General features: G+C 39.6%; 1 protein-coding gene across 4 annotated transcripts in view; it reads right to left on the reverse strand.

The window, feature by feature from the left end:
* Positions 1 to 388: 388 nt before the first annotated feature.
* The window catches only part of CCDC88C (coiled-coil domain containing 88C), a 99907-nt gene continuing 83743 nt past the window's right edge, over positions 389 to 16552 (reverse strand). Inside the window, exons 21-31 of one of the 4 annotated variants that reach the window (XM_058026104.1) lie at positions 15693 to 15836; positions 14187 to 14373; positions 13817 to 13962; positions 12534 to 12623; positions 11518 to 11759; positions 7383 to 7565; positions 6949 to 7017; positions 6084 to 6152; positions 4998 to 5299; positions 3835 to 4050; positions 389 to 2631 (exon numbers count right to left, since the gene is read on the reverse strand). In XM_058026104.1, the coding sequence (XP_057882087.1) occupies positions 1618 to 2631; positions 3835 to 4050; positions 4998 to 5299; positions 6084 to 6152; positions 6949 to 7017; positions 7383 to 7565; positions 11518 to 11759; positions 12534 to 12623; positions 13817 to 13962; positions 14187 to 14373; positions 15693 to 15836 (2662 nt within the window). In that variant the 3' untranslated portion in view covers positions 389 to 1617. Of the gene's footprint in view, positions 2635 to 3834; positions 4051 to 4997; positions 5300 to 6083; positions 6153 to 6948; positions 7018 to 7382; positions 7566 to 11517; positions 11760 to 12533; positions 12624 to 13816; positions 13963 to 14186; positions 14374 to 15692; positions 15837 to 16552 lie in introns of all 4 variants that reach the window. The other 3 variants (XM_058026102.1, XM_058026106.1, XM_058026105.1) reach the window with 3 other exon arrangements.

The following is a 16552-nucleotide window of genomic DNA, read 5'->3' on the forward strand; positions in this document are numbered from 1 at the left end:
AGAGTTAAGTACAAAACAGACTATATAAGATGCAAGCTTGGTCAAAATTGTCAGCATGTTTGCCCTTGTCCAAAGTGGTCGGAGAAGCATAAAAATCAAACAGTCCAATTCTAGAGTGAATTGTAACTCATTATTTTATGTTCAACTCTCCTGTAGTCTTCACTAAGAAGGTGACAACCAAACAAAAAGACTCCTGGTACACCTTCTATGTTATAAAAACAAACCTAACTTCACCACATGGACATGAAAATCAATACTAAGGCTTGTGAAGAGCTGTTGCAGACAGACCTCCAGCACAGTCACTCACATTTTTGGGGGTTTTTGTTTTTCCAAGGACAAAAAGTAGAACACCAATCTGTTTTATTTTAGTCTTTATTATAAACAATTCTGTAGTTTTCAGAATGGGATTGCTACATATTAGATAACAAAAACATCAAATGAATCAGTTTTATCTTTTACTAATATAATCAGAACCAGCAAAAGAAGTATTTTTTTAAGGATTTAGTCTATTGCAAGAAGAACAGCTTTACAAACATGGAATTAAAGATACACATTTGATCATATATACATAAGCAGCTGATGATGCTCTGGACAGAAACATACAAAGAACTTCTTTGCACATAAATAGATTTTTTAAAGTATATTTCTTTCACATGTGTACAAAATTATTTTGCTTCTATACTGAGAAAAGTTCTTGGAGACAAACAAGGACTTCTAAGAGACAAAAGCCCACACAGGATGTGTGTGGGCTGTCATGCACAAAAGAATATAATAATACAATTTACACAGCATTCTTATACAGTACTTGAGCTCCTTATATACATACTTACAAGACACTTTTGTACATGAGATGCCACCTTTGCAATTGGAATGGCACCTCCCCTGAAAGGCTGCATTAGTTCCAGTGTTTGTATAAAAGATAAAACAAGTTTCAAAAGGCAGCACCACTCTGCAGAGTCAAGGATCCACTGAGCTGCAGCTATAGTGAAGGCAGTGGGGTAATTCTGCTGGCTTCTGTGTTTACACAGCCCAAGTGGGAAAGGTTGAGATATGACCCTTGAAGTCTATACAATACCTTCTACAAGATGTGTCTGTGGCTAGAAAAACAGATTTTACCAGATCCATGGCTAAAGCCACACACTTTTGCTCTTCATCTCTTCTATGCTACTTAAGTAGATTCTGTCTTTGGGGGAGGAGTCTGGCTTTCAAATGACCTTATCAGTAGGGTTATTTACCAATGGTGGGGCTGAGTTTAGCACACACAGGACCTGTGAAACTTTTCTTTAATGCATGCAGAGAGAGTGCATAGTGCAGCAATGACAGGAGACCCTGCTAAGCTTCTGCTGGACTGGGGAATGCTCAGAACCTGTAAGAATTAGGTGCCAAGTTTGCTGTGAGATTAGGTCAGGCTTCCACTTTGTTTTAGGCACAACAGTGTCTGGAGGACTGCGGTTTTGCTCCTTGATTCTCTTTATCACACTTTGTCCAACTAGGAAAGAGTACCCAGAGAAAACTCAGAGCAACCTACAGGTGATGCCTTTTAAGACCTGACTGTCTAGATAAATGGTACCTGGACATCAGCCATACCAAACACACATGTTACAGTTACACTGTGGCTTACACACAGCCATACTCATACCAAACCGTCTGCTGATCCCCCTGGGGGTCAGGAGACCCAGGAGTGCTGCTGGAGCTGTTTCCTCTCACAGGCTCCTCCACAGCCCCAGAGCTGCTTTCCAACAGCTTACCCTGGCACTTGGTAAGGAGGGCATCACCCTGGCCTTGTCCTGGAGAAGTATTTGCCTCAGTGCTGCTGCAAACAGCTCTGGCAGGGGCCACTGTGGCCACCTCCTCAGTACGAGGTGCTGACTTGGGTTTGACTTTGGAGGGCGTATGGGATGCAGATGAGAAGTGTTGCCCGGCGTTCACACGCTCTTGCTGCTGGACATTCAGACTGCTGCTGGATGCAGTGGGTGAGGCAGAGAACTGATGGAAGGAGAGTGGCCTCTCATCTTTAGGTGGGAGCAGGGAAAGGCGCCTGGCTTCGAGCTGCCGACAGCGGGAATCGGCACCTTGCACGGAACCCGCCGCCTTTGCGGACTGCGGCCTCTCCCTCAAGGGTGCCTGGGAGCTCGTTGGCACAGAGGCCCTGGTGCTCTGGCAGACAGTGTCCTTGCCCCCATGCAGCTCTGCTCCTGACTTCTGAGGGCTCTCCTGCCTGTAGGCCTCTGGGCCAGCAGCCCTGAGGAGGTCTGCAGAGGCCAAGCTGAATGCCCTGTTCAGCGATGTGCTCCTCCTGCCCGCGGTCCCGGGCTGCTGAGGCTGTGCCATCTGCCGCACCCCGCTGGCACACTGCTGATGTGCCGGGTGAGGGAGCTTAAGGGACCCTTGGGGGTTTGCCAGAGCATCAGGTTCAACTTGTCTCGGGTTTGGCTTCATGTAATTGTCAGGCTTAGCCATTCTTCCTTCTTCACCAGCCACAGCCATCTTCACAGTCGGAGCAACAAGACTAGTGGGCATCTTAGCAGCCTCCTTTCTGGATGGCTGAAGCAGCAAGTTTCCAGCAGCTGAAGGCTCATTTGCTTTCCTAAAATAATCACCGAGCAAGTCATCTCTGTTTGTGGAGGTGTCCTGCTGTGAGAAAATATGCATGTCACATTAAAGACAACACATTTTGTTTAAAGAATCATGCAGAACACTGTATTCACAAAATCTTCCTTCCCACTTAACTTAAATCAAACACAATAATAGATTTTACATAGTGGAAACAGAAGAATGTTTAAAATGGGTATAAATCCAACCCAAGGAACAATGTGCTTATTGTAATTAGATTGTGACAACCTTGCTTGCCAGGTTAATTGTCATAATTTTAAAATAATTTTGGTTGCAACCTGGACAGCAGCTCTTTTGCTTCCTTTCACATCAGCCACTGTCACTTTAACATCAATATCATATTGATGACATCAGACATTAGAATCAGCAGATATCAATGATATCTGTCATATTCCAGAATATAGTTTATCGGGTAACTCTACTGTAACTTCAGGAAAGTAACAGAAGTCAACACCTTGGGGAGATCTGCTAGCATTACAAAAAAATTTCATTCCTTCTTCATCGATTCCCCTCCCCTCTCCCATTCAATATGTGATGTACGTTAAGAGCTGCATGTACAATACAATGAAATGTAGAAAAATCATTACAAAAATTGTTTGCCTACAATGAACTTACAAATTTCATGTCAGACAATTAACCTGGCAGTAAAAGAAAATATACAGTGAGTATTTCATGGGGATGGTCCATGCAATCAAAAAATGGTGATGTTTGAACAGCTGCCATTGTACTATTAGTAAAAGACATGCTCAGAACAGTTAAGGGACATGCTGTCATTACAAACAACAATGATAAACAAGCTCATGACATTTACTTCTTTACTCTTCTCTAGGGAGCATGTTTAAAGCTTAATACACTTATTTCACTAGTGTTCCAAATATTTCTTCCAGTCAAAAAACTCATTTTCCATAAGCAAACACCATCAATGGCAATAGTGCAGCGTGAAAATTTCTAAGCTCAACTAAGTGTTAAAGTGTTATGGTTATTTTTAACTTTATTTAAACAGCTGTTATGGACATTAGCATTACAGAATGACGAGTCCTCCAAAAGCACGCATGTGTACGAACAAATGCTGCAAATGCTTCATGAGCAATTAATGCAAGTGATCTGGCAGCCTTTAAAGTAACAACTAGGAGTTACAGTATGCTTCTATAGGTATTAATATGCTAGCAAAAGCTGTGGTAAGTCAGGAGCTGTTGCCTTCATAATAAGAACAATGGATACCCTGGGGATATAGAATGAAGCAGATCTCCTATTTCCCCTGCCTGTTCTGTGCCTCATGCTGCTGGGATATGAAACACTGAGGACCGACTCGAGAGACTGCGAATGTTCCTGATGAATGGAAGGACATAGGGAGTAGCAAGAGGGATACAGGGCATCAGCTTCTAACAGAAACTGGTGTAATGAAATCATTTCACTCTCATTTAAACTGCGCCGATGCTGAAAAGGAACAGGATGACAGAAAGAATGAAAATGGACATGGTCAGGTAGTTACAGACACACAAAAGTAATAATTTTAAACATCTCAAAAAGCTAAGAATTGTACTTAGGGTAATGAGGGAATAGGAGATATATTTCAACATTTCTGTGAAAATTCAAGGACCAGAATTTACTGATGCAACAAAATGGCACAGCTCTGCTGATTTCAATACTTTTACCAAGGCATTTATAAAACAGAAATCTCCATTCACTTAGACTATCAATTAACTGTTTTTAAGATACTAATCTGTTCAATAGTGCACTGCCTCACTATTGAACAGCATGTCTGAGCAATGAAAGACAAATGCCATCTTGAAAACAAACATTTAGCTCTTGAAAAAGGCACTTCAATGAGTGACATATTCTTGCAGTCACTGAACCAACAGGGCAGTGTCAGTCAACACACAAACATGGTGAAAGTATCAAAAACTTCCTTTTGCGAGAAGAGCCTGTCTCAAACACACTGATATTTTCAGATTATGAGATGGTTTTAACAACTGCATATTTTGCACTTTAACTGAAAATTATTCTAGGTTTCATTCCTAATTTTAGATTTAGCAGCTGAAAATTACACAGAAAACATACCAGTTTATAAATAAAGATACCTGAAGCTGAGAACTGATGATACGAAACCATGACCGCAATTATTTGCTACAAAAGTACCTGCAGTGAATTATCTAATTTGCCATAGCTGATAAACAAAAATAAATTAACAGAGTGCTATATGAAAGCTAATTTTACCTTAGTTATTGAAACGGTCTCATTTGTTTTGCAAGATTCAATAGTACTTATGTATATGAACAAGGATCATCTTGTCTCTCTCTGTTTCCCTATGCCCTCATCCTCCTAAATCAGCTTTGAACAGTTTTTTGACATCTGAAATGGGCTATCTAGCTCTATTTACTTACACTTGGTAGAGACAGCCTGTTGCTCTCTTCCAAGAACTCTTCCAAAGTTACCATCTCACTGCCAGGCGAGGCAGATCGCTGCCTGCCTGTGTGACACTGGGATGGATTGCTCCTCTGAGGTATATCACAGGACATCAAACCATTCCTGTGGGAGGAGGACTCATGCCTGCTGCCAGGGCTAAAGAAAGCAGCAGCAGAGTGAAGGGAATACGTGTCTCGGAGCAAGACTGGTGCCTCTCTGCTTGGCACCATATCTTCACTGCTGAGGCTCTCAGTTCTACCATGGATATGGTCGAAGGAACCTGAGGAGAAGCATAAATACCATTAATGACAGTGCTCTGACATAATTTCAGTAGATTTCACACTCAGGTGGGAACTCATCATCCAGGGCTGTTTCCACACAGACTGGGTAGCATTTTTTACCTTCATTTTTTTTCTCCTACAGAGCTCGAAGCAATCAGAGCTTTGAAAAATCAGGATTACTAAGTATCTTACAGCAACTTAAACAAACACAATTACTTCACCAGAGAGTAAAAATAGCACTGGAGGCTAATAAAAGCCTTATATCAGTAAGATAATGTTGGGATGCCTCTTTACAAGCTGTGTGTCATTGAACCATCTCTCAGTCCTGGCTGTGTGATCTGAGAGTTACAACCTGACAGTGGAAAAGCAGAAAGCGGGTTTTTCCACAGTATCAGGTCTCTTGGCGTCCTTCAAGGATGCACAATTTGCAAAAGCAAATCTTGAGAGCACACTGATTCCCTGCACAAGCTGTGTGCAGAGTAAGAACCACAGAGATCTCTTGTTAGAGTCTAAGAGTGGCCTGATATTTCCCACAATACAATGCCAGTCAGACTGAAGCAAAACTCGACTGTCTGCCTTAAAAGCCACCCCTTGCCAGAATCAATCTTAGAAAAGCACTTCTTGCCAGCAGTTTTGATTCCCAAGACAGCCATGTCCAGATTGCATAATCATTACCATTTCAAAACAAGTCTTCAAAATTAATTGGAAGGAAAATGGCATTTTACACACAGTTTCATGGAATTTCACTTCCTGTTTGTCACAACTCAGCTGTAAAAGCTTTACCTTTCAAATTGAGAGGTGAACTACTGCTGGAAGCGTTCCTACTGCTCTCTAAACTGTTTGGCCTGGACACTGAAAAACACAAATCAAGCACTGAACAAACAGATCTTAAGTTCCTCTGATTCTCTAAAAGACTTGGCTACAGTCTCCCTTCTGAAAATAGGACCTGTGCAACTAAGTCACTTTGAAAACATTAACAGCATAATAAACACAGGATGCCAAGATCAGGACAGAGTAGAAAACACCTTCATTTTTCAAGTTGTTTAGGATCCATCTTGTTTATCTCATTTTTTGCACAAAGAAACACATTCTAGGTTTTTACAGTAACTATAAAGTAATGCAGATACTGAAAAAGTTCAAGAATAAGTTGCTGTCTCTTTTTCAGTTTTCTTTGGAAGTAGCTGGTGGCCAGCTTGCAAATTCAGTTTTCCGCAAATTCAGTTTTCCGCAAATTCAGTTTTCTCTAAGCAGGCAGTGCTGCTGCTTCAACAGCATTCCAACTGTGGATCCACAAGCCCCACAACAAATTTCTCTTACTGCTGATTCACTCCCTTAAGTAAGGAATTAAACATTCTCCAGAAAAATCAACAACTAACCTGTAGGACATGCATTAAAAGGTCTGTTGGTGGTGGAAGGCAACTTGCCTCAATGCCAGCATTGCTTTGAAAATTCATTTTGGCAAAATATCCATTAAAAGCTTCAACAGAAAACCAGAAGCAGTTAGAATCCCATTCCCAAAATGGTGCTGAATTACTACATCTCCTTCTGTAATATAAATGCAACTAAACCACTCCAGGACAGCTCATGTGGATGCAATGAAACAAGTCTTAATGCAGATGTTTTGAGCACTCACATGTTACAAGCTTACCGTGCCGTCTGGTGCTTGGAAACTCCACCTCTGGGGACTGCTCACACAGGTTATCTTCTGAATTATAGCCTGGAAAAGAACATAAAACTTATAAGGCCAACTGAACACAGAAAGGTTAATCCTTCAGGTCTGTCTCCAACACATTCTAGCTGTGTAGAAGACTGAGGTGATCAAGAGGGTTTTATAGGCCCATCTTCTCAGCACTGCGCAGGGAACCACTGAAGAACTGACTCTCAAATATGCTCCGCCAAGTTGATGACACTACAAGAGCGAGTAAACCCCACACCTCATCAATTAAACCATTCAGCAGATAAAGCAGGAGTGAAAATATCAGTGCTCTGAAAATATCAGAATTGAATGCCACTAGCAGCCTTGCAGGAGCTGTGAAGCAGCCTGCCTGGCACTAGCAGCTGCTGTACCAAGTGCACACACACCTTTTGGCCTGCTCTGGAGCCTGGAGATGGGGGTGGAAGTGTGCACGTGAATGGCTGAGCTTGAGTAAGTCCTGGGACCCATTTCCACACAGCTGGCTTTTGCTGCAGAGTCTGCTGAGATTTCAGCATTATCATTGCTGCCTCCGTGATGGGAATTCCTTTTTTGCTTTAGGTCCATTAGCACTGGTGGGGAGAGAAGTAAATGAATAAGACTCAATGAAAAATAGCATTAGGGGATTTGTATTTATCTGCCCATACAAACATGACAAACAGGCACAAAGAAACTGCACAACAGAGGCGCTAATTTGGCAAGCTTTTCCATAAACAGTGCAATAGTGGATAGGAAATTTCTGCCACCAGCTTGTCAATCATGTGTGCTCTCTGTAAAGTGTGGGAGTGACAAGGGCTGCTTAGTGCCAGTGGGAGGGTTGATATTATACATGCAACAATTACTGTGAAAGGAGGAAGAAAAGGAGCAAAGACATGAATCCAGAGAAGATAAGTGAGGTGTGAAATTCCCATAACATTATTCCTCGCAGGTGCATTTTATAAGAACTTACTTCAGTAATAAAATAGAATAGGGAAAGAGTGACAGTAGTCATGCTCTTACTCAAAGAAAAATAATGCTGATTTGAAAATTATCTATCATGATCCGTGCACTAAGCTAACTGCTTTCAGGTTTATATCTTTGCTGTGGATAAGAGCTCAGTCTTTACAAGGTTGAAACTCTGCTCTTACAATGTCCTAGTGCAATGATTTTTAAGTGAAGTTCCTGGGATCTTAGCAGGAGAATAACAAAAACTCTGCTAGAATATAATTTAGATTAAGAACCTGAAAAATTATTTTCTACTGAAAAAGCAGGTTAATTAATTTCTTGTAATGTCAATGTAATTCTTCAAGGCACACCTAGAACAAAATTTAAAACTATTTACTGCAGAAAACATACCTAATGAGATGCAAGATTCTAGATTTTATATATTTCTATGGAATACTTGATTAAGTAACAGAAACTAAATGCTGAAAATGCAGCAGAGTGCAGCAGTCAAAATAAGCAACTTGCAGAGACAATGGACAGACAGTTCAAAGCACAGAGCAGCTGTGAAGTTGTATTAGAGGAATGGACCTATGTGCTGTCAATCTTAGGTGGCTCCTAGAAGCTGACTTCATTCAGGAACAGTATTTTCTCCCTAGGTCTGCATGGGCTTCACAGACTGGGCCAGCACTTGCTCTCAGAATTGAAACATATGCCATGCCTGCAGGGGCAACTACTGGCTAAAGGTTCACATGCAGATCTGTATTTCTAATTGACTTCCTAGATACACTTAACACCTTCCATGGATGCCAAAAAAATTAATTGCCCTGGAGACTAACACTCTGTACAAATCCCCAGATGGGCAACAAAAACCAGGCTGCTCTGCCAGAGTCCCTGATTGTGCCACTGGGGGCAGTTCTGAGTGAGAAGGGAAACAAGATCTTCTGACCTCTCTGCTGAGCCCCTGGTAGCACACTGCCCGTGCTGCATCCAATTCTCTAACAGGTGGGGACTGGACCCGCACATTCATTTCAGAAGCCACTAGGTCATGAATATTAGGCAACAAGAATTCTGGGCAATGGATTAATGAAGGTTATTCCCAGCCTTAAGAGAACAAATCTACATTCTTCTTCCAAAAAAATCTGTTGAAACTGAAGGAGAAGAAACTGAAACGTCATCTCAATTCAAGATGAATTTTCTTAATTAGGACAAAACCTTGCTAAATATCAGGTCTGAATGTGACCATCAAGACACTTGGCTGAGAATAATTTTTCCAGTAGCTTCCATTCAAAGCTAAACTACTCAAAAGCAGAAAAAGGTGTTACAAAACATTCCTTTTTGAAATCATTTAGTAGCACAGACTATTGGAAAAATCTCTGGAGCTTAGACTGTATTTTTATTTTAGTAGGACTACCACACTGTAGAAAGCATAGCAACAGCAAACCAGTTCAACGCTAACTGGACACAATGCAAGTACATGACTGCAAGGAAATACTGAAGCGAATAGCAACTTCACTTACTGACAACATGCACCACAGCCAATATACATACGCAAACTGAATGCCATGGGGTCCCCTAAAGTGTGCTGCATTGAAGAAATGATCCACAGTGTGCAAGAGTGATTCATCTTCTACAGGAAAAATTAAGTCCATGTTCACTAATCTTTGCTTGTATTTAGAGTATTGTATAGACATGCTGAGTGTCTCTATCAATGTGCGTGTTCTTTTAAGGCATGGGGGATTTTTTTTTATTTTTTTATTTTTTTTGATATTTGTCAGAAATAAATGAAGATAAATGTTACAGAGAAGGTGTTAGAAAACTCCCAGTTCCGGGCAAGAAAGAATTTCATTAGGAGAGGATGGGATGTCGGAAGAAGACCAGAACCGGAGCCGATTAGAGAAAGACTGATGATTCGATGGAGACTTAGGAGACTTTTCTTTATCCTTGCTTTTGCTTCTCAAAAAGGCAATCTTTTTGCGCTGTGCAGCTAAATTGTTATCACCCAGGTATCCCAAAAAGAAGAAGAAAAAAAAAAAAGTAAAAAAAAAAAAGCCTTATAAATAAAACTTAAAATGACTTAACACAGATTAAAGACTACACCACCAGTAAAAACAGAAAAGGCTAAAACAATGACCAACACCTATAATGGAGGACTGATGAATGCATAGCTAAACATATCTAATCTGACTCAGATTAAGGCATAGATTAACACATATATACAGTATTTAAGCAAGTCTACTAAGAAAGTACTGTTAGATCATTCAAAATGTTTTTGCTTTATAATATAAAATTAAATTGGTGTACATGTTACTCAGTGATAACACACTCAAATTTCCTAGATGTCTCCTAGGCTTTAGTACTGGTGAGCCTCATCTCCCCTTAAGTGTGTTTCATGTAGCATCACAATGAATGAAGCCCCAGAGACCTTCTGTTGTCTCTGGCACTCTGCAAGGGCCTTGTTCTGTGGCAACCCAAGCCCAGCTTCCCATGCTGACCTTAGGATGCATGTTAAACACCTGGAATCATATGGATGATCTTATTCCATAAAACATCTCTTTTTACTTTAAGTGAATAAATGGCCTCAAAGAATTAGAGGAAGAGTTTTACCCAATTCAAAACAAAAGCTTCAGACAGACAGGTTCTTGCAGTAGTTTATAATAAGAGTTCTTTTCTCAGCTACTCCCCTTCTGTTTCCCACCCCCCACAGTTGGAAGACAGGCATTATTATTCAAATATCAATTTCAAAATTGTTTCTTGGAAAGTATTCCTGGAGTATGACAATCTATGTATACAAGCTGACAGAATTTATCTCAATGGAATAAACAGAGCTTGGGACATATATATTACCTTTAATAAGGATGGAAAGTATTTATTTTGAGAAACTTTCTTTTAAATTTCCCATAATTAGGAACATCTGATTTAATGTATAAACTAACTTAACAGAAAATCATTCCATCTTCCTTACATACTCCTTAGTGCTAAAAATATAATTTCATCATTTTACATGAAAAAACTCCTAGTTTAATTCTAAATCAAAACATGGTATTGTCTCCAAAATCCCACACTATGAATTGGTTATTTACAATAAATGGGTTATTTGTTCTGCACGTGCACCACCTGCTGGCAGTGGCTGTCAGCCAGCTCATGCCCCTCAAAGAGCCTGAACCACACACTATTCCATAATCCAGCTTTAAATGCTTTGCTGCAAAACTCCAGTAAATGAAGTATTAGAACCAACTTATTCAGTAACAATGTATTATGCAATACATCTGGGCAAACACAGACTGAAGGGAGAAGTAGAAGATAAAAGGAAGAAGGCAAACTAAAACAAAAACAAACCTATTATCTTCTAGAGTTTACTCAAATTTCTAGCTTAGGGTTTTATGCATACTAAAACTTCTATTGTACTAAAAAAAAATCCACACAAACAGCCCAAAACCAAACAACTAACCAACCAAAAAAAAAAAAAAAAAACCACCAAAAATCCCTAAAACAAACAAAAAAGGACATAAAATATAATGTGATTGGGCATTAACATATCTTATATATGAATTTTATTTTTTTTTTAATTCAGCTCATGAATTTAGGCTGGGCATTCCTTACCTTTGTTTGAAGAACACCCAGGGCTCGCTCTCTCTTCCACAGGGTCTGACCCTGGAGAGGTATTATCCTGAGCCTCGTGTTGATGTTTCAATTTTTGGGAGGCAGATGGAGAGTTTAGCATCTCTGGGGATTCACAATGCCATGTGGAGCTTTCTGCTGCTGGTTTCAACCGCTCCCTTGAGGTCTCCTTCTTTGGCTTGATAAATTTGACTAAGGCTCTGGCTCCAATCCAGGGGTTTTTCCTGATAAAGCAGGTTTTGTGAATGCAATCCAGAAAATGCTACAAGAAATACTCCCCAAAGAAGTTTACAGCTGTGCTAAAGCCATCAAGTCATCCTACATTTTTTGTTTACTGTCATGAATTGGTTCAAAAAATGCACCATGAATTTCACAGCACTTGAGATCCATTTCCCTCCTGAAGTCAAAATTACTTTTACAGAAATATTTCTTCAGCATGAGAAATGTGAGAAAGACAACTGTTCCCTCTGCTAGAAATCTAAACTACACATATGGGCCACATAAAGACATTCTTACAGTATGACAAGCTCCACTACAGGAACAGACAGAGGAGGAAAAATGAAAGCTGCTTTGAAGCCTCTTTGCTAAGGTTATCAGTCAGAACTATGTATAGTGGAATTAATTTGGCTCTTTTTTGTTGTTTTTAGTGTAATTTTTAAGTCCTTCTCTCTAACAGACTGGTTATGCCTTGCTTTGAAAGAGCAGCTCTGAAAGCTCCTAGTGCTGCTTAGTCACATACTGGGAGCAAAGTGGTTCTTTCCCAATTATTTTGGGAGTTTCAGATTCTTGTATTAATACAGAGGGCCCCACATGAGGCCCTGTACTCTACATTAACTCAACTTGCTGCTTCAGGGAGTATCTTGCAGAGTGAGAGGGAAGAGACAAGTGGAGACGACACCACCCATCATTCAGATGTATTTTCTGTTATCCCCAGTTATGGAAAGCCCTTTCTTGCCCTCACTGATCTGTACAGCAGAATGAATTCATGTGGAACTTACTTTTTTGGAGCAGGATCATAGAACTTGTACTGGTCCATTATCTTCTCTTCAAGTTTTTCCTTATGTCTTCTTAAGGCATTCAATTTATCACTGTGAGGGGGGAAAACATATTCTGAGTCATCTGTATGAAATTAAGCATAATCAAAAAACTGAAGACCAAAAGCCACCAAGAGAAGAAAGAGACTGAAATATATTCCTATCTTGAACTTTCAGGATTCACAGTCTGTTTGGAGAGGGCAAATGCAAAAGCCTACCAACTATGCTGATGGGTGATTTTTGTGCAGAACAACAGTAGATGGTGGTGCAAGATTACTAACTAATATCTCAGGCACATTTCGTTTGGTGGGTGTTAAGACTAACTGTGGTTTTTACTGATTATTTTGTTAACCTACACAGGGAAGTTGGCAGATCTTATTTTCATTCAAGTAGTAAGGCAAATGCACCTCCATCATAGAACAGTCAGACACCAGGATAAACAGATCAGAGAACATCTGAACTGTATTCAACCTATTTCAGCAAACAATTTCTAACACTTCAACCATGTAAGCCAGTTGATATAAAACTCAACTCCGTAACTCCCATATCATCCTGATGTGCTTAAACTAAAATTCTTGGGATTAAGAATATTTTTATTCCTTCTTTCATACCTATAAGAGAAATTCACTGCAGTGAAAACAAGGTTCTTTGTAAACACACAGTATCTTTAAACAGGATATCTCACTTTGACATGTCAACCAGGGCATGAAGGACACAGCAATCTAGGTTGATGTCTGTATCCTTAAAAAGAACATCAAAGCAGGTATTTCTTGAAATGCAAATGAAAAAAGCAAGAGGAGTATGAATATTTGCTATTCTTCAGGAACCTAAATACAAAATATTATTAATATATATTAATATACAGTCTCTTATAAGACTGTATTTTTGTTACAACTTGGCTGTTTTCCAAAACGTTAAAACTCTTTCCCAACCTCCTCTTCTTTGAGAAGTACCACTGGGTTTAGCATTCCATCTTTTCTAACTCTATTTTCCACATAGGTTCACCTGTATTATTTGAAAAGAGCTGCCCAGGTGTTTTGTGAACAACCCTTTGGAGTAAGGCAATGCAGAAACATTTTGTGCTTTCTTCCATTACAGTTATCTCCTACCAAACATCCCCTTTTCCAACAGCTATCAAGAAGACCTATCAATCCACTGCCTGCCCTTCTAGTCCTGATAGATCATTTGCATTCTATATTTGTCTAGATTACTTAAGGTTTCACAATTCAAATCTCTTTTTTTCTTACATGTACTGTTTCTGTTCTTCATGATACTGCTCCTTGCTCTCCATGTTCTGCTCCAATAACATCTGATTCTGCTGGCTCAGCATCTGAATCTGGCTCAGGAGATGATGGTTTTCTTCTTCCAGATTTCCCTTTAGCCGGGACAGGAGCTATGAAACAAGACAAATTCATCTTTCCTCTCCATCTGGAGTGCGCCATAATCAAGATAACACAATAGCATGGCAACCTAAGATAAAAACTATACACTTCAAACTATGTGGGGGTGTTGTTTCACAGTTTCACTTTCTATATACAGCACACCCAAAGCTTCACACCATGTGTGGCAGCTCTCTAACCCAAAAGCAGCAGTAGCTGGGTATTCACAGCCACTCACCTCACAGTGGTTATCCAGCTTGGTCAGAGAGATATCCATGGATTGGTGCTGTTCTTTCAGCTCATCATAGCGAGCTTGCCAACGATTCAACTCCAGCTGAGAGTTGTTCAAGGAAGTTTTCAGCTCTTTAGTGTGTGAATGGAGCCCTTCATACTCTGCCTTTAGCTGGTTGTGCAAGAAATTCACCCTAAACACGAAGAAGAGAGCAGGCTTATGAAGGGCACTTCACAGAAATGACCTCACATTCAAAGACCATACCGTCAGTTTGCAGCTCTCAACACATCAAACATAGTTCCAAAGAGTAACTCCTAAGGACATTTTTATTCTAAGCATTTCATAAAATTTTAAGAAGTAGTGGCAACAAAAAAAACCCAAATTTACAAAATAACTGAAAGGAAAATACATGAAAAATAAAACTGTTATTTCTTCAATATGGAAGAAACACACCACAGATTTCTGAGGCACAATGTATTCAAGAGCATTAGGATATAAAGGCAGATCTATTTGGCACAAATAAAGAAAACTCACAAGTTATTTTTTTATCCTGATGTATGAAATATGAGCATTTAAGTGTGAAACACTGTGGTGTTGTAAGAGGATACTGTGGCATTTTTTTACACTTTGAGGTAAATCTAAAAATGTCTACAAATAAGGAAGGCATAATATTAAATAACTAAATGAACAGATTAAGTTCTGTATCTGCTGACAGATAAGCCTGGTTCTGCCAGCCCTGTAATCAACATTATGCAACATCTTTGTCCCTAAGTAAATGAATTAGGAACAGCAAACTTGAGAAAACCTCTCAAGAGCTCTGTACTGTTCTAAAGTACACTGGTACAATTGTAGCTCAATTTAAAATGTGATTTTTAAATATGATTCAAACTGACATTGCTTTAACTTGATGTGCTCTTGACTGCTCATTTGCACCAAACAGATTCTCAGAACACCTTTGTAGTATGAACAGGGCTACAGGGAGGTTTGTGGGTGAGGCTCTCAAAAGGGGCTCTGCCCTAAGTTAACAGCTACCCACTGATCAAGAGTTTCTAAGATTGCTTTTAATAACAGGAATGGCCATTTTCTCTGGACAGCAGAAAATAAACAGTGGTAACTCCTAGAGGTAAAATCATACTGTGTAAAAACCACAGACCAGTGCTCCTCAAGGGGGAAAAAGCCAGTATAATTTGGGGCCTTGGCATTTGTAGTTCTGCCTAAAGGCAAGTGCTTGTATACAATTCACTGCAGAAAATGCTTTTGAACTGAACCAACCAAGCCTATTTTGTATGAGCAAAGGTTTCAGGTCTGAAGCACCAAATAACAGTATCAGTTGACAGTATTCATGAAGCTGACAATCTTTAACAAGTAAAAATTACCAAATTAACAATACAAAATAGAGAAAAAAGAATAGACACGTTATATGAAGGTACTTCAGAGCTAATGCAACACATCCATGTTTTGCATAATTGACTTTTAATTGATATATTTAACAATTTAGCAAAGGAACCATACCTATCCAGTTCCTCCCTCAGCTTCTGATTTTCCCCAGTGGTTATTGCATTTGATCTTCTCTCTTGCTGCAGAACCTCTCTCTCATTTTTTAAAACTAATTCCAACTCTTCCAATTCTGCTTTGTGTTTCGTTAAACTGTTGTATCTGCAAAAGGAAGAACAGCATACACTCAGCTTTCATTGAAACATTTTTCTTCCTCTGAGTTAATATTTTTAATAGGTAATCCCACAATGATTAGAAAGCATTTTTTTTTTCTGGCTTTATTTATATCATCCACACTTATGTGGTTAAACTTCTACCAAAGCTGAAGAATTCAACACTATGCATGAAAATTCAACTTAGTATACAAGTCAGCAGAGAAGACTTTGGGAAAAGAGAAAGAAAAAGCAAAGCATTTTTTAAGGAAACAGGAACACAACTGCTAGAATCTTACTTCAATTTCAGATTCTGGTAATTTAATAAAAGCATGAGATTCTGCAAAATGAGTGGACACTGCACCACTGAACTGGAATCCCAGTCACAAATAACAGAGTGGCAAGAGTTCAAAACCTGACTAGAAAGCAGCTCCCAAAGAGCAAAAGAAAAACAGCAATGAGCAAGGGTTTGTTAGGGAGCCACCTAATCCATACTAGGTTATATGCAGAGGTAATAGCATCCTGCACATCTACTAATCTCCTGCATGTTCCAGACAGATGATGAGGTATCAGTGAGTTGACAGCAAAACACCTTTAAGCAGAGGCTGACTCATCCACTTGAGTTTTCATTAGTGAAAAAACCAAGAGCAAAACCAGTGTTCACATCCAGGCCTCCACTATTACTTGGTTTATATAACTTGTGCATAAACCATTCAGGGCAGGGAG

The sequence above is a fragment of the Melospiza georgiana genome, chromosome 6 (genome assembly GCF_028018845.1).
Source record: "Melospiza georgiana isolate bMelGeo1 chromosome 6, bMelGeo1.pri, whole genome shotgun sequence".
Classification (NCBI taxonomy): Eukaryota; Metazoa; Chordata; class Aves; order Passeriformes; family Passerellidae; genus Melospiza; species Melospiza georgiana.